Genomic DNA, 17,886 nt, shown 5'->3' with positions numbered 1-17,886 from the left:
GTGTGGAATAAAGATGCAGTCATGACGTATCTCAGGCGCTACAGAAGGAAACGGTAAGGGACAGCTACTTTACTTCAGAGTCGGGGAAGACATGTGGGATGAAGTTGCAACTAAGCTGAGTGTCAGCATCAACAGTGCTGTCATGAACCCGCTGGGATGGTGTGTTATTACTCTCGAATCAGAAATGTCCTCCAAATGCCTAATCCCAAATAATTAAGGTGTGTCACCTCGTGCCCTGTCCTCAGCCAAACAGCTGCTCACAATCCCTAAAACTTACAATAACTGTATGTGTACACACACACATATATATATGTACATATATGTATATATGAATTTATCCTTGAGCCTTCCTGACAATAAATATGTCCAATTTCCAGAACGGCACCATGTTTTTGAGGAGGAAAAGTCCGGTCATCTAATCCAATTCAATCTCCTTTTATAAGTGAGCCACTCTAGCTCAGAGAAGTTAACCTCACCAAGAGCAGGCAAGAAAGCCAACAGATGATCTTTCAAAACGTGGTAAATCACAACAAGAACCTGACTTGTTATACCCTCATAAGTAAATAACAAGTCCAGGCGACGCCAGGGTGGTACTTCGGTGCCCCGGTGCACATGCAGACGACACGGTGAAGCAGAAGCACCCAACATGCAGAAGTTATTATTGCCAGATTCCACTTAATCCCCATCACCCTGCAGAGTATAGCTGTATCCCATTTTACAGATGAGGCAGCTCAGCATAGGGAGGTTAGCGCCTGCTAACTGTCTGTCACGGGACTGGAGAGAGGCGAAAGTCCAGACCTGAGCTCCGCATGCTCCTGCCTAACCATGCTAACAGGGCCCTTCCAGCAGCCCCTTCTCTCTCCCTAAGAAGGAGGGTTTCTTTCCAAAGCTCTGAGCATTCCCACTGCATTCCTAGACCCTCCCTGTGGTTTTCGGATTTCAGGATGAGAGGCACATCTCCACTGAGGCTGCAGGCAGTTTTGCAGCATGGTGCCGAGCTCTGCGAGAAAATCTCAAGAGCACTCCACCCTCCCGAAACCAAACCCCCACCCATGCAGAATTTCCCATGGGCTGTGAACTCCCTCCTCCTGCTGCTCTTTCTTCCTCCCCTGCTAAACATGCCTCCATCTTGCCCCCATCCCTCACCCGGAACTTGGTCCTCCTTAACTGGGCAGGCTGGCATGCACAGGGTATTAAGAATCAAGAGAGCAAATGGAACCAAAGTGAAGATGCAATGGGTTCCCAGCATGCGAAGGGCTCCAAGGGCTAGCCAGTGACACCCGGGGTCCAGGCCCTCAGGAGGAAAGCAAAGCACAGAGAGACGGAGAGGCTTTACATCACATCGACCTGGTGCCATCACTCTCTCCTAATTGCCAAAGTATTTTATTTGCTGGTATAGTTTCATTTTCAAACAGCCCTAAAGTCAGACCTTAGTCTCGCCTGGGGCAGTTTCTTAACTTACATGGAGCGATACAGGTATGTACCTCATAATGTTGGTACAAGCATCAAACAAGGTAGGGGCTGGAGAAATGGCTCAGTGGTTAAGAGCACTGACTGCTCTTGCAGAGGACCTGAGTTCCATTCCCAGCACCCACATAGCAGCTCCCGACTGTCTGTAATCCAGCTCCAAATATAATCCACCCCCACAGAGACATACATGTAGGTAGAACTAATAATAATAACTAACAGTAATAATAATAAGAAAGCATTAAAAAAGAACAACATGGGGAAGAAAGAATCAAGCAAGGTAGCATGTATAAAACTCCAGAAAGATCCACCCCAAAACCTAGTGTGTGAAACATCATGGCAATGAGGCATTTTTTTTTTTTATGTTTGATTCTGTTTAAAACAAGTTCAAAGTTGAATGATACATGGGAAGAACGGGACAGTCTGAGTGTCCCACAAATGCTGTCAGTTATTACTGTTAAAATTTATCACTGATGTTAATGTTCCGATAGAAATCCAATAAAAACTATTTGTATCATCCTAAATTTCCTAGTTGCCATGTTTTTAAAAGCCAAGAAATGGGTGCAATTAAGTTTCATATTTTCTCTATCCAAAAATACTACCATTTCTATATGAAATTAATATTTGAAAACTGATGGGACATTTTACACTGTTTTAGACCTCCCTGGCATATATATTCCCTTTATAACACATCTAAATTCAGACGAGGACTCCAAAGCTGCATGGGGCTAGTGGCTACCCGACTGGACTGAGCAGCACTACAGCATTAAAGGAAATGCTTAGGAAGAGTTTTGCTTTCAGAAAGTGGATGGAATTTAAACGTGGTTTTAATGTTGCCGGCTTAATGCCCGGTGGAGTACCATTCCATGAGCGGCATTCAGGCTGACCTCTGGCAAACCCTGTTCACAAAGCATTGTGGGTAAGGCTTGGTTAGTCAGAATGAAAGGCTAACCTCACCCCCCTCCCCCAGACAACCCTGCAGAGGGTACATTCTCTGCCTCTGAACCACAGGGGGGTCCCAGAGCACATCAATGAGAAAGGTGACAGGTCCAAGCTCTCCCACAATGTCTATACTACCCACACTCTGAGAGCCCTTAGGGATGTCACTGATTCAATTTCATTCTAACATGGCTCATCTGGTTATAGGACCCAGTGACCCTTTAAAAGGCTGCTCTTGTTCAACCTCACACAAAGTTGGGAGACCACATAATCCGACAGAAACCATCAAACATTTAACATCAAAAGAAAATGGACCAAAACACACACACACATAATTCATCTTTAAGCCAGTCTGATTTTATACACACGAATACAAACCTATGGATCGTTACTCTCTCCAGGGTGGCGACAGCTGTCACCCAAGCCAGCCACCTCCCTGGGACCTGGAGGCAGCTCAGCCTCCACTTCTAATTGGGAACAGAGATACTCCTTGGGTGACTTCCAGCACGATCCATCACACCAGAGACAGCTTCTGTGCAAACCGAAGCAAATCGGTTTCCAAATAAAAAAAAAAAAAAAAAAAACACTCTTAGACAAACAGGGATTGAAGCATAGGAAGTCAAAAAAGAAAAAAGAAAAAAATGCCACAAATAAAAGCAGAAGAGGGGTAAGAGAATGCCAGGGAAGCACCATGGCTTCTCCCCAGGTTCCGGACAGGGCAGCCTTCCTCGCGGGTGCAGTTCAAACCGTAAGTCTCTGACACAGGTGCCATCTGCCTGCCACCCAACGCACCAAAAGAAAAGCTTCCACTGGGCTGGTGGAGCCGCTGAGCTCATTAACCGGATGCGGGTGAGATGAGTCTGAAAGTACGGCATGGGAGCAGAGTGAGTAATTAAATCCCAGGTCATTTAAAAATGCAAACGCCTTGGATGTCACGGGCTCCCCGAGCCTCTGCCTTCTCCTTCATTATTAGGCTAAGGATGGAGGGCTGGGAACCAGCAAGTCATATATGGATTATAATAAAATATGCTGTATATAAAAAAAAACAGATTAAGACAGGTTTTCTTTGGGGAAATATACAAAGAGAGAAGCTGTCTGTTGGCTGTCGAGTTTGCAAGAGATACCATCTTTTGGGAGGCTGGGCTCTGCCAACAGACAGGCTGCCCCTAGGGAAATTGTGGTGAAACACCCCGACAAGGCGCATCCATCCGTCTATCCATCATGGGCTCCTTCTGACACAGGGGCCTGGAGATAGAGTCATGGTACAGAAGGGGGCGGGGGAGCCCACAGACAGCAGGAAAAAAATCTCCTGCTATCGTGAGAGTGCTCAGAGGTTTTTTTGTTGTCATGGTTTGTTTTTTTAGAATGCCTGTCTCTAGTTTTCTTTACAAATACAAATGTGCCATTTTCTCTTCTGGGTGCTTATTATTTTGAGGCGTTAAGCTCATCACATGGCCTTGAATTTATACTTCAACTTACACCAAGGAGCAAGGCACTTAAAAAGCAGGATTTCGTTTATCCCCAGCAGACCATTCGCAGGCTCATGGAGCAAGAGCGGGAAGGATAGAAATAGGGACCAGAGACCTCATTTCCTACAAGAGTAGTGGCAGGTCTTGGGATCCATCTGTTCGTTCCCAGGAAGACCTTTCTTTGGCTGTACTTGACTTCCTGGTTTATGACTCATAAAGCTCAAAATAAATGAGGTTCTCACTGAGGACCTGCCGCCCAGGCTGCAGCCTTCAGGCCCTGTTACAGCTTGTGTTAGAATCCCAGGATACCCACACAACAGAACCATCGTGTCCCCACTCCCCGACTCACCCATGGCCTCTGCTAAACCTGCCCACACTCCTCTAAGTAGACACCTTTGGGTAAGTAAGTTCTAGAATTTGAGATTAGTGTTACAGAGAAGCAATTTCCCGGACCTGAGGCACAAAGAAACATCCATGATATCAAAGGAAGCACTACGAGACCAGCCCACGGGAGTAAGTACCACGTCACAGGAAGGACAAAGAGACACATTACGGTGGGAATAAGCTGAGTGGACGAGACGTTCCCAAGGTGTGTGGCACCCATTGGAGAAGGTTACAAGGTGTCAGGTAGGTCGGATGAATGCATTCTGGAGATGGATGCAATGGGACGGAGGCATGCTGACTGGCTATTAATAACGTATTGTACTTAAAATTGATGAAGGAGATCTGAGTGTTCTCACCACAAAAAAGTCAACTATATGAGGTGATAGACATGTTCATTAGTCTTATCTAATCATTTTACAGTGTCTACATATATCAAACATCAGACTGGGTGGGAATGTGGCTCACTGTTAGAGCACTTGCCTACCATACACAGGTCCAAGGTTCAATCTCCAGGTTCATACACACACACACACACACACACACACATTCATGCATGCACACACACACAGAGACACAATCCCATAGTATCACACACACGCACTTATTCATGCATGCACACACACGCACACAGAGACACAATCCCATAGTATCATACACACACATATATATGGTACATACACACATATACGCAGATATATCTATATGTATCTGTTTCTGTGTTTGAGTACACACACACACACACACACACACCACTTCAAGCATACCTTTATAAAGCTTGGAAAAGTTCAAACTAAATAGTTCAGGACTGGAGTCATAGCTCAGTTGATAGAGTACTTGCCTAGCATGCATGAAGCCCTGGGCTCTACACCCAGTATTATATAAAATGGATGTGGTTACACATACTTATAAAGATCTAGAGTTCAAGACCATTCTTGGCTATGCAGCAAGTTCAAGGCCAGCTTTGCACTACATGAGATCCTTCCTGCAAATAAGTAAAGAGCAGTTCAAAGAAGTTGAAAGACCTGGTCATTTTGGGGATGAAATCTCAGTTCTGCTACCCTAAACCACAGTTGACTTCGAATGCCTCATCTGCAAAACTGAGAAGACAAAGTCCTCCTCCCAGTGTTGCTAAGGACCAAATGAGATTGCAGCTACAAAAGGTCGGAGGCCTGGAACTGGTCTCTGCTGTTGGGCTCTCTGCTTTCCTCCTCCTCCATCCTCCCTCTTGTTGTGCTCCTCGGCCCTAACTCCTTACCTTCCAACACTCCCAGGCCACCAGACATGGTGAGACCCAGCTTTCCCCAGAATGGGGGTGGCCCGGGGAGGAGGGAAGCAACCAGGCCGAATCTGGAGCAGTTAAAGAGAAAGAAGACGTGGAGCATCAACAGAGCTCCAAGCGGAGACCCCAATGCCAGGACGGGAAAAGCCTGCAGCTTTGGAGGAGACCCAGCAACAGCACAGTAAAAGGTAGCCTGCTTCGTTCGTTTATTGACAGGTACGGCTGAGTACTTACTATGTACCAGGCTGTCCCAGGCGCTTGGGACATATGGATGAAGCAAAAATCCCCGCCTTCGTGGAAATTACATTCTACTTCATAAGAGACAATGCGGGTGGGGAAGAATATAGGAACTGAGTAACGTCTACAGTCTGACATTTGGTAATTGGTGCTTTGGAGAAAAGAAAGAGCAGGGCAGGGAAAGTGGCAGGTGGGGGTGAGAGGAAGGCGGAGATACTTTTAAACAGGGCCAGGAAATCGTGGACCTGAAAGAGGAGTGAGAAGGAGCCTGTTCTGATGTCCACGCAAAGATATCCCAGGCAGAGAGCCATTTGTACGTGTGCCCTGAAGCTGCCATTGCCTGGAGCACACACAGTGGGTCAGGGACTCACAGACTTACAGGGGCTTTGAAGGGCCGCATAGGTGGCAGCAAGAACACCGGCTTCCACACTAAGTGTGATGGGAAGTCACAGAGGGTTTTGAGCAGAGTGCCAGGACGGTGCCTATGTAGTAACAGAGTCACCCTGAAAAGGGGTAGGTACAGAAATGGGGAGAGACCAGTTAGGAGGTTCTATACTACACAGAGAGCCCCGGGTTAAGTCTGTGCTAGAAGGGAGCTGGCAGAACACGGACAAAGCTCTGTCCTCAGGGACCTTAGATTCTCCTTGTCAGACCCATCCGGATTACACTGGGCAGGAGTCCTCTGGTGCCCAAGCAAGAGGGCTTCCCTACATAGCAAACCTGTCCCAAGGCCAGAAGATGTCCAATGCTAAGGGGACCAAGGTGTGGATCCTTATCTGGGCAAGCCCACAGAGCAGTGGCTCTCCAGGAGAAAGGAGACCAGCCTCCCCAGAGCAGAAGACAGACCTGGGCAAACAGGCTTGCCCTAGCAGATGGCATTGCAGTTCTCCGCCCTAGCAGACCGCAAGACAACAACGATAGTAAAAGTAGACAATGGGTCCCGCAGCCAGGTTCCTAGAGCCCTCCTCAAAGTAGAAGATGCTAGAATGAGGCTTTGGGGAGAAACTCAGAAGGATAATGTGTTCCTGATCCAGAGCAGACAGAGCACGACTTCCCTGCCGTGCAGTAATCTGTCTGCAGCAATCTCATCCCTGACACTAAGGAGTATTGCAGGGTTAGTGGAGGTCTCTGGGCTCTCTCCACGGCGTCTGGAGAGGCTACATCTCTGTCTCCTCATGCTGCCTCCCTACCACGTGGCCCTTCGACTGCTCCTAAGAAGCTACCATTATCCACATTTCACACATGAAAAATCAAGATCCGATCATCCAGGTAACTTGCCCACACTCCTAAAGCCACTGGTTGGGGGAGACTGAACTTGAACACAGGCCTTGGGGTATCTAGTCAGTGATTTTTCTCCAATAGATTATGAGGACAGGAAAGAGCACTGGAAAGGGGTCTCTGATCTGTGACTAAATAGAGGCCCAGGACAATGATGGAGCCGGACAGGAAGTTCAGCTCTGGGCCAACGCTTCTCCTCCTCCTCTCAGCTTCTCTCTCTGAGAAATGACCTATGAGAGCTCAGTATCCTCTCCCGGCATCATTAAACAAATCTTTAGCATCCTTCTGCCGTGCCCCAGGCCTGGTGCTGGCTGCTAGCGATGCAGGTGAAGAAGAGGATGGGCCCCGGCCCTGTACCTGTCCGTGAGAAGAGGTGTAGGAGGTGGGTGGGGGTAATTGCAGACTTAAGTGATTCTCAGGCTTATGCCCCCTTCTCTAAACGTGGCCCTCTAGCCCATCTATAAATGAAGCTTTGGAAGCTACAGCAGCCATGTGGCTACCCTGCCCACTGCCAGCTGTAGGCCTGCATTCCTTCTCAGGAACACAAGTAGTGCCAAGGCTGCCTAAATTCTACCAACCCCAGTTCTGCCCCTGGTGTCTCAGGGGAGCCCAGGAGCAGGTCCCAGGGACACAGACAGTTGCAACATGAAGTGGGCTGGCGGCCTGCCCACCTCTCCCCAGCTCTCTCACTCCTGGGAGTAAGCGCCACTGGGAGCAGAAGAGGCAGCCAATGCAGGCATCTGGGATGGCTGCAGGCTCTGACATCGCAGGGAAGAGATAAACGACAGGTCATTTCCCCTGATGCACTTGAAGGCATCCATTCTCCTGGCCACTCCATGCCCAGACACCCCCACATAGAGGCTGATAAACACTGACAGATGGGGGTGGGAGCCCATGTCCTTCTCCCCTGGAAGGACACAGCAGCATCTGTGGCAGACCCAGCAGAAGGTCACACTGGCCACTACTGGCTCACACCTAGCTCCGGGCTTTCCTTGTCTCTTCTTCACTGCCCTCCCTTGTGCCCACCCCCTCCCATACAACCCCCCTGCTCATCCATCTAAGGAGTGCCTGGCAGAGGGGGAGGGCTGGGGGGCACTGGAGCCCGCCGACAGCCCCATCAATCTCAACCTACATGCTTGGCACATCAGCATGCCTTAAGCTGTTCCTGGACGGGAGGGTGTCGGAGGAGCCGGGGGAACTGTCTTGGGGAGAAGAGAAATCACATCAAGCATCAGAGAGCAAATGGTGGAAGAAGCCCAGAGACTATTAAAATGTGGGCCATGTACAGAGACAGTAGGGAACTAATTAAGATGCAGGATTTGCGAACGCTGGGGAAGTTGGCCACGGCCTGCTCCCATCTGTAGAGTTCTGGCAGTTCCGCGCAGAGGGGCCAGCACCCTAGGCAGGCTCGGGCCTCCTCCTGGACCTTTCCATTGAGGACACCCCTCTAAGGGTCTTTGTAACCGGCTTGTTGGCTGGCTTATGGCTTTCTCTGTTTGGGGGCATCCTGAGCTAGCCTCCTTTGGGGTTCCCGCCCTCCTGTCAGATTCCCCCTGCAGCCCAAGGAGGGAAGTAAGTATATCCTGCTCATTCATCCCCAGTCATTGAAAAGCTACCCAAAACAAGAAAGCAAGGAGAAAGAACCAGAGCCCGTTCCTGGCCGCCTTCCCTCCTGTTACCCTTGGAATTCAGCAAGGGAGGCAAAGAGCATGCTGGTACCCCGGCATTGCAGGCCAGAGGCACTGACAGGGGCTCAGGCTGTCAAGGAGCAGGAGAGAATCAGACCCCCTGAGTCTGGGAGCACCAGATGAATGCATGCGTCGGGTCCTGGAGAGTATGACGCCAGTCCTGACCTGCTCCCTCAGTGCCTCTTCTCAGCTTCACTATAGACCCTTGAGAAATTAACTTCCTCATCTGCACCACAGTTTCCCAGCCTCTAAAAGGAAGATAATATCTTCCAGAGAACACAGGGACCACAGGTCTAGAGTTGAAAGATGCTAAACTAGCTGAGCATTTAATCCAGAGGGATATTAAGGAAAAGTTTGTTATCAACCCTTTTCTTTCCTTCATACACACACACACACACACAAAAAAAAAAAAAAAAAGTTAAAGGCTCCTTTATGAATGGGCTTGTTTTCCCACTATCTGCCCTTCTCCTTCTCAAGGACAGAGCTCAGTTCTTGGGGGTGTGACTTCAGGAGGCTTCTCACTAGCCCTAAATTTCCTGTTGTGACATCTCTACATGGCAAAACGCCTTGGGCTGCCTCTGTGACTACGTGCAAGCTACAGTGAATACTGCACTCGGTTGTAAGGCAGCTGAGAGAAATCGTGCTGTGTGTGCTGTCCTTCAGACACAAGGCGTGGGGGAGCCTGTGGGCCTTTTACTCAAGATAGATTGGAGCGGGGAATGGGAAAAGCCCAGAGGTCCAGGACAATATGGATGCCCTGAGACTCCAAAGAGCTCTTCCCAGCTTGCAGCCCCTTCCCACCCCACACCACACATTTGTCTTCCCAACAAGAAATAAACGTAGGAGGCATGACATATTCACAGTTGCCAGACTGAGGAGCCCCTCCATCCGGTTATAACTCTGGCCAGGAACGAATGACTTAATGGCAGCCAGTTGGGGCTCCCTTTGTCCCCACTCAGAGAGCCTCCTCACTGGAGAAGAGCTGTTTCCTTCAGGGAGTGTGGGGGAGCCAAGCCAGAACCTTCTCTAGACAGTCAAACGCAGCCTCCCTCCCTGTGTCCAGACCTGGCTTTCTGACAACCCACCAAGCTTGGTCCAGACACAGGGACAGCCATCTCGCACCTAGCCCGTGAGGCTCTACAGGGACCTCAGAGAGGACAGGAAGACAAACAGGAGGTTAGCATGATGCTCACTGTAGCCTGCCTTCCTCCTCTTCCATGTCAGATCTGACGAGGAGGATCCTCATGACATGGGGCACACAAGTTCGAGGCAGCAACCCTCAGTCCACCCAGCCCAGGGTCCTCATCCCACAAGCAAACAAAGCACTTCAGGATGGCAGCAACAGGGAACCCAGGAGTCTTGAACACTGCCAGATTCCTAGGGCATGTCCAGGAGTGCCCACCCAGGAGTGTGAGAAGGTGGGTTGGCTGCCTTCCAACAGAAAGTCACTCCTCTAATATCTGTATATTTAAAGAGATTCAGGTCAAGATTAATAAATCATTGATTTTTAGCAAATTTTGTCCAAAAATTATTATGTGATGTCATAGGATTTGTTTCTCCCCATTATCCATATATCTTAGACATCTTTGATTTTCTTGAGTCATTTTTTTAAAAATTTGTGTGCATTCATGTGTATATGATGGGGGACACACATGCCATGGCACACATGTGGAAGTCAGAGGACAGCTTTGTGGGATTGGTTCTCTCCCTTCCACCTTTCCATGGGTTCTGAGCATCGAACTCAGGGCACCTGGATTGTGCAGCGAGCACCAGTTCAGCCATCTCATTGACCTTTGAGTCACACTTTTAAGAGGAAAAATAATATTCCATTTTATGAATGCAATATGTAACTAGTGAGGCTGCATCAAAGGGTTCTATAATACTCTTTAAACTTTGCTTACTGTGATTATGAGCAATACCACAATAATTATATTTATATTTAAGCAAAATGTTTGTAGTTTAGATAATATGTATCTTAAATTAAATGTCACCTACTATGTGTGGTAGTTGGGATAAGAATGGCTCTCATAGTCTCTTTTATCTGAATTCTTGGTTCCCAGTTAGTAGAGCTTTTCGGAAAGGTTGAGTAGGTATGTCCTCATTGGAGGTGTACCTCTGGACCCACGCCAGGCCAGTCTCTCTCTTTCTTTCTCTCTCTCTGCCTGTTACCTATAGACAGGATGTAAAGCTCTCAGCTACTGCTCTAATGCCATGCATGCCTGTTTCACACCATGATGATCGTGAACTAACCTGCTAAAAGTGTAAGCAAGTCCTCAATTAAATGCCTTCCTTTGTAAGAGTTCCTGTGCCATGGTGTCTCTTCATAGCAATAGAATAGTAACTAAGACTATGCATGATAGATCACCAGCAACAGAATGTCTAATCCAATGGGCCTGTGCTTTGTGGGTGCATGTACATATATGTTCACGTTCATGTGTGTATTTATGCACATTTGTGTATATATTTGCACAGGTATGTCAATGCACATTGCATATGTGTGCACATGGGTGTGGAGGCCAGAGGTCAATGTTGGTTTCTTCCTCAGTCACTCTCCATCTTATTTTTTCTCTGTTTTCTTATGTGGATTTGTGTGTCTGTGTAGGTAGGTGTGTGTCTGGGCGGATGGGTGTGTGGGTGTGGGTGAGCACACGTGTACATGAAAATGTCCTAGGACAACCTGTGGGAGTATGTTCTCTCCCTTCACTATGTGGGTCTGGGAAGCAAACTCAGGTCATCAGACTTAAAATAGCAAACACCCTCTCCTGCTAAGCCATCTTGCCACCTCCACTTCACTCCACCTTTTTGAGACAGGATCTCACTTTCCGTGGGGCAGGAAGGCCCATGAAGCCTCCTGCCTCTGCCTCCCTAGCACCGAGGTTAGAGGTGCTTGCATGGCAAGCTCTTCACTGAGTCATCTTCCAGCTCTGAGCCAGTACTTTTTAAATGCTGAAGGTGCTGTTAAGATTTCCCTCTAGCCCAGCACTCAGGAGGCAGAGGCAGGCGGATCTCTGTGAGTTTGAGGCCAGCCTGGTCTACAAGAGCTAGTACCAGGACAGGCTCTAAAATTACAGAGAAGCCCTGTCTCAAAAAACAAAACAAAACAAAAAAAGACTTCCCTCCACTGCCACAGGCAAAGAGGACCATATTCCTCCTTCTCCCTCTCTGTTTCGCTCACTGCCACAAGTATACATATGTGCATATGTGCACACACATATACAGAGACTCACATACATACATGTACACACACTTAAACATACACATATATACACACAGACACATACTCATACACATACACTTATTCACACACACACATACACACACACACACATACTCACATACACACTTACATACTCATACATATATAGAATAGACACATGTACACACACACACAATCAAATGCCAGCCTGAGTCATCTCCAGGAAGATCGTGGCATGCTGCTTTGATGGTATCTCATCTGGGCCATTTCCAGGTGCCAGGCTAAGACCATTGCTGGGCATCTTTTCTCACCACTTAAAGGGGCTTGGGTGTCTGGTTTCACATGGGCTTCACAGGAGATGTGATTTCACAGAGCAGGAACAAACATCTCTGAGAAGCACGTATGTATGGTTTTAAAGTTTCTGATTCCCGACCTGGGCTGTTTACTATCTCTCAACACCTGAGCCCTGACTAGAACAGGCCTCACAAGACAGAACAGCTGTACCCATGGGGGATAAGGACACCCCTAAAGGCCAGCACTCACAGAGCCATGGCTCCTCTCTCCAGAGCAGGCCCTGCTCTCGATTACTAAGCATCTTTGGTCTGGGTCTTTCTCCCTGGACAGTCATTTCCACCTCATGCCTGGAGCAGAGACCCTCTAAGTCTTTCCAAGAGGCACAGATACAGTCACTGTGCGCTGGAGGGAACCCAGCTGCTACCAAAACCCGCCAAGCCTGCCTTCTCCCTCAGCCGTCAAGGCAGGCCAAGGATGGAGGCAGGTCTCCAGCACCTATAAACACTGCGGCTCCCACCCGACCATGGACAGGAAGCAGATGCTGGGAGGCCAGGATGCCCAATGCGAATCTCTGCAGACATACCAATCAAACCCTCAAAATCACTTTTTGCCTCAGTCCATGGCTCCTTAGACACATCATTCACACGGTAAACAGCCTTGGCTCTGTCCACAGGTTGGCTGCTCTCGCCTATGAAATAAGCTTAAAACACTGCTCCCCTTCATCTCTCCCTAAGCCCCCATGTGAGGTAGGAGCTGGTATCTGCTGAACGGGAAAGCTTCAAGCTTCGGAAAGGGCTTTGCCAAGCACTATGCAAATCAGAAGCCACCGCTGAGGTGGTGACTCAGGCCCCTGGACGACAAGAATTTGTGGAGCAGACAAAAACCCAGCCAGCTCTTCAGGCCTCCCTAGGGCTTCTCTGCCCCAGCTGGGGAAGGGGTCTGTCCTGCTAGGTGCTGAGTCTGGTACTCCCTACGAGAAGAAGGGCATGCTGTATACACCACAAGGCATACAGCCCTCACAGCAGTTTTGGGAACTCAGATTTACTGTTCTGTGTATCGGTTTTTCATTTTGGCTTAGGCTAGCCAGGTATGGGCTTCTAACACTTATGACTTGTGTGTTTGAATATTCAATAGATATATTAATTTTATAATCATAAAGTAAATGTCTAAAGAGACCTCTCTGCCGCGTGAGACAACAGAAAAGCCCTGAACAGAGACTCAAGCAATTTGGATTCCCTGCTGGGCCCATAGGAAATTCCTGTGTGACTTTGAATGAGTTTCTTAACCTGGCTGGATTGAAATAAAGTAAGACACTGGGGTTAATGATGCCTTTTATTCCTTTGCACTAGATGTATTTGATTTTATGACATCCTGTGACAAGTAATCTTTTTCTTTTCTTTCATTTCTTTCTTACTTCTTAGTTGGGTCTCATTGTGTATTCTTGGCTGTCCTGGAACTCGCTCTGTAGATCAGGTTAGTTTCAGACTCATAGAGATCCACCTGCTTCTGCCTCTGGAGTGTTGAGATTAAAAGTGTGTGTCACCATGGCCAGTGTATTCTTTCATTTTTGTTGTTGGTTTTTTTTTTTGGGGGGGGGGGGTAGTTTGTTTTATTAAGACAGGGTCCCATGTAGTCCAGGACCCAGAACTCACAAAAAAAAAAAAAAAAGAAAGAAAGAGAGAAAGAGAGAGAGAAAGAGAGAGAGAAAGAAAGAAAGAAAGAAAGAAAGAAAGAAAGAAAGAAAGAAAGACCTACTCAAACATTGATTCCAGATACTACCACTGCCACTGCCACTGCCGCTTGGGGTCACACTCTCCGTGTGGTCCTAGAACCACACTGACCGACACAGCTCCATTGGCTACATGTGTCTATTAGGTACTTGAAGTGTGGCTAGATTAATATGAGACACGGCAGAGTGCCAAACACACACTGCCATTCAAAAAGAAAATACGAACATAGAACAAAACGCCAAAGAACTTCCATCATCCCTAGACTGATGCATGCTGGGAGGGCAGTACTCGTGCTGACCTCGAGGTCCTGATCACACTGAGGAAGGTGGCTAGAAGTCCAGCCACTCATATGTCGTTTTCACCTGTCACCTTGACCCATTCACTGGGTAGAGTCCGAAGCAGAAGCCACCATCCCAGCATTGAGGGGTTCCATTAGAAGTAAGGACGCCACACACTGAGTGGAGGTTGGGGGTCAGGTGACATTTGCCTTGACTCCGTCATGTTGCATCCCAGACACAGATGTGGAGAGAGCCGTGTGTCTGAAGTGTCACAGCTGGGTCAAAGCAGAGACGCCTGCACCCCCGGGATGAACTGGACAACCTGACTCTCGCACCCCCAAAGCAAGTTCCAGTTTTAACAAACTAGCCTTTCATCCCAGAAAGTCACACAGGGGGGTATGGGACGTGTTCCCCAGGACACCCTTTCTTTTTGGGGAAAACACACCTGGGTCAAGGTATCTTTGTGGAGGCTGCAAGGAAGAGAGGAAGCTGAACCAAAGCATTTTTGTTTCTTGGGAGGGAACTCGCTGAGGGCTGGCCCCTATGGCTGCTGGCTTTGTTTTTCAAGGGTGACAAGAGAGACAAAAAGAGACGGCACAACACTCCAACGTCCAGGGAAAACTTGAGGCCAACAGGACGCGTACTGACATGGAATGAGCACACGCATATCTCTGTGTGCCACATGGGTACCAGGCTTCTGCCAGAAATGCATTCTGTTGGGCTTATTATTATTTTGTTTTTATTTTATCTTATTACTATTATTTTATTTATTATTATTTTGCTTGAAGTCCTGGCCTTGCCCATACCAAGTAAACTCTCTACTACTGAGCTACAAACCCGGGCCAAGAAACTCGCCATGTGGACACAAGAGCAACGAGTCTTGCCTTGGGGAGCTCAGGCCTCCTCACCTCTGCCACTGGCCCAACTGAGCTCCACAGGGCACTCACCAGGCTTTATTTCCAGAAGTCGCAGCTTTGGGTCTTCTGGCGGGTGCAATCGTCGCTTTTTACGCCAGCAGCGGGCAGGGTACGTGTACAGCTGGCCCGGAGCCAGGCCTGTGGAAAGACAATGTAAAGGGAAAAGGCTATAGACCAGAAAGGATATCATAGACTACCCTGCCTAACCTGTTACTCACAGTGAGAGACAAGGAGAGCCCAGAGAGGTGAAGTAACTTGTTTATGTCACCCAGTTGGTCACAGAGCAGCTAAGGTATAACTAGCGTGTCATCCCAGACCTCAACTCCATCTATCCCATCATAACGTTCAGCAGGCCCCTCACCAGACAGAGCAACCACCTTTCATAAAAAGGTATTATCTGGCCTGCAGAGACTTGTAAACCACCAGGCTTGCAAGGCAGTGGCCCTGCAGTAACTGTCCTTCCGTCCGGGGCCAAGTTAAACAAGCTCCTTTCAGAGAGGAACAGCTACCTGAGTCTAGACTAAGAAGTGTTTCAAAGACATCATGTCATAAGAACCAGCTCTGCTCACGGCATCCCACCACTGCCAGCTCCGGGCCATTTGCAGAGGCCAGAAGACACGGGCAACTCATGGAGGCGTGCCCTGCCCTAGACACCCACTTGCATAGCTTATGCTCCTTGACTTCCTGGTCCATGCACCAGGCCTCACACAAGGAAATGGGCAGAAGTCCATAGGGTGGCCAAGCACACACTGTCTCCCAAAAGCAGTCCCTGTCTACATCTGGCTTCTAATCCCATCAGCTTCGTTTCTATACCAACCACTCTGCATGCACATATTACATATTAATACACACATACATAGACACACAGTTGTGGGGTGGGAAGACAGCTCAGTGAGTAGAATACTTGCTACCCTAGCATGTGGACCTGAGTTCAATTCCCAGCACTAGAGGGCACATTCCAATAACCCCAAGTGCTAGGTAGGAGAGATAGAGACAGAGGGACCCCAGGGCCTTGCTGGCCAGTCGGTAGAGCTGAAAGAGCAAGCGCTAGGTTCACTGAGTGACCCTGTCTTAAATAATAAGGTGAAGGGCAATGAGAAAGATACCCACAGTCAATCTCTGACTTCCACATGCATGTATGAGTAAGCACACATGTACACCTACACATACACACACCACCACCACCATCACCCCCCCAAAAAAGTTAAGAGGAAGAATGGCTTCCCTGACAACCATACCAGCATTAAAGGACCCAAAATGACCGTGTAACTTTGTATGCTAAGTATCATTTTAATGAGACAGTTGTTTTTCAGGATGGTAACTACATTGGAGATATGTATCTCCACCCCACTGATTCTCAGGAAATATTAAGGCTGGAGTCGGGAAGGTTTAAGGATAGGCCTGCACCAGATAGATAGAAAGTTAAAAGAGTCAAATAAGTTACTTGAGCTCCAGGGACATGGAGATAGGGGGCGGGACATGGAGAGAGGGGTAGCCGTGACCTCCCTCTGAGAGAAAGCACCCCCAGAGATGGTTCCACATTTCTGATGTGACTGGCCTGAGGAAGATGTTATCTCTGAGTCTGTCATTCCTGAGTAGACGCATTCACTCTGGGCCCCATCCAGACATTCAAGCTGCTTCTGGGGAAGGTCCCTCAGGATCTTAGCAAGGACCCACTCCTCCACATCACAGAACAAGTCCCAGAAATCACTTGGGGCTAGTGATTCTAATCAGCTGAAATGGCAAGAACCTGGAGAACTCAGAAATTCCAGAGCCTGAAATCCACACCAGACCTCTGATCTGAAGCGAGGTATGCCTTGAAGAAACTATAACAATTGTTTTTAAGGAACTTTCTAGGTTGTTTGAATGCCTACTGAAAACATCTGGAGGCCTGAACAGTATCTACTAGCTGCTTGTCTATGTTCTCTGATGTACCAAGACTGGTTTAATGGAGTTTTCTGTGGGATCTGAAATTCCTCCTATTTCCCCCAAGGTAATATAATTAATTGCCCACATGCTAGTGTCTCTCCTACTGGTTTTGAAAGAGCTGGGACGGCAAGAATCCTGCCATCTCTAGGGTCCCCTATATTTAGCACACCACACTTGGCAGCCACATCTAGAAGTCATCATATAAACTCAGCCAGAACTAAACAAGATTTAGAAATACAAGAAAGAAAGAATCATTGGCCCTGATAGTCCAGCATCCAGCATATTCTTTCACCAGACACAAACCATTCAAGAAGGGCTGGGGATATGACTCAGCAGTAGAGACCTTGCCGATCAGCTACAGGACCCTGAGTTCAGTTCCCAGAACAACATGGAAAGAAAGTGGCTTGTTTGACAAGCCATCCAAGGACTCTGGAGGGTGGGCTCTGACCTCAGTTCTGAGCCCACCTATCTCTGTGTGGCCATCTCTGTGCCGTGGGTTTTCTTCTTGCTTCATCCCCTTTGCTTCCTGGTATTTCCAACCTGAACTGATACTGTTGAATGAGAAGCTGGTCCTCACCAGCACTCTCAAAGAGTCTAAGGAGCCAAAATTTGAAAATGCCCACACCTGTCTGGGTACTATATGCTCTCTACATTCTAGTCACTGCCCTGCGGGTTATTGGTACTGAAGATACCCTACTGGTATCTTACATTCACTCTCCTGAGGAGCTAAGGTTAGCAATGGTGTGGATGTGGAAGAGATGCTGTTTTTACTCTCTAGCTTGGAGAAGCCCTGTGGTGCAG

At 48.1% G+C, this 17,886-nt stretch overlaps 1 protein-coding gene across 3 annotated transcripts in view; it reads right to left on the bottom strand.

Annotated features, from left to right (window-relative positions):
* The window catches only part of Dpf3 (double PHD fingers 3), a 268,414-nt gene that overhangs the window by 119,014 nt on the left and 131,514 nt on the right, over positions 1 to 17,886 (bottom strand). For all 3 annotated transcript variants that reach the window (XR_009057826.1, XM_057782334.1, XM_057782335.1), the window contains exon 3: positions 15,187 to 15,294. Coding sequence is in view for 2 of the 3 variants with exons in the window: in XM_057782334.1 (XP_057638317.1) it covers positions 15,187 to 15,294 (108 nt within the window). In the remaining variant the exon portion in view is untranslated. The remainder of the gene's footprint in view (positions 1 to 15,186; positions 15,295 to 17,886) is intronic.

The sequence above is a fragment of the Chionomys nivalis genome, chromosome 10, assembly GCF_950005125.1.
Source record: "Chionomys nivalis chromosome 10, mChiNiv1.1, whole genome shotgun sequence".
In the NCBI taxonomy this organism is placed as follows: domain Eukaryota; kingdom Metazoa; phylum Chordata; class Mammalia; order Rodentia; family Cricetidae; genus Chionomys; species Chionomys nivalis.
The sequence above is the reverse complement of the archived record's forward strand: the minus strand, read 5'-3'. Positions and strand labels throughout refer to the sequence as shown.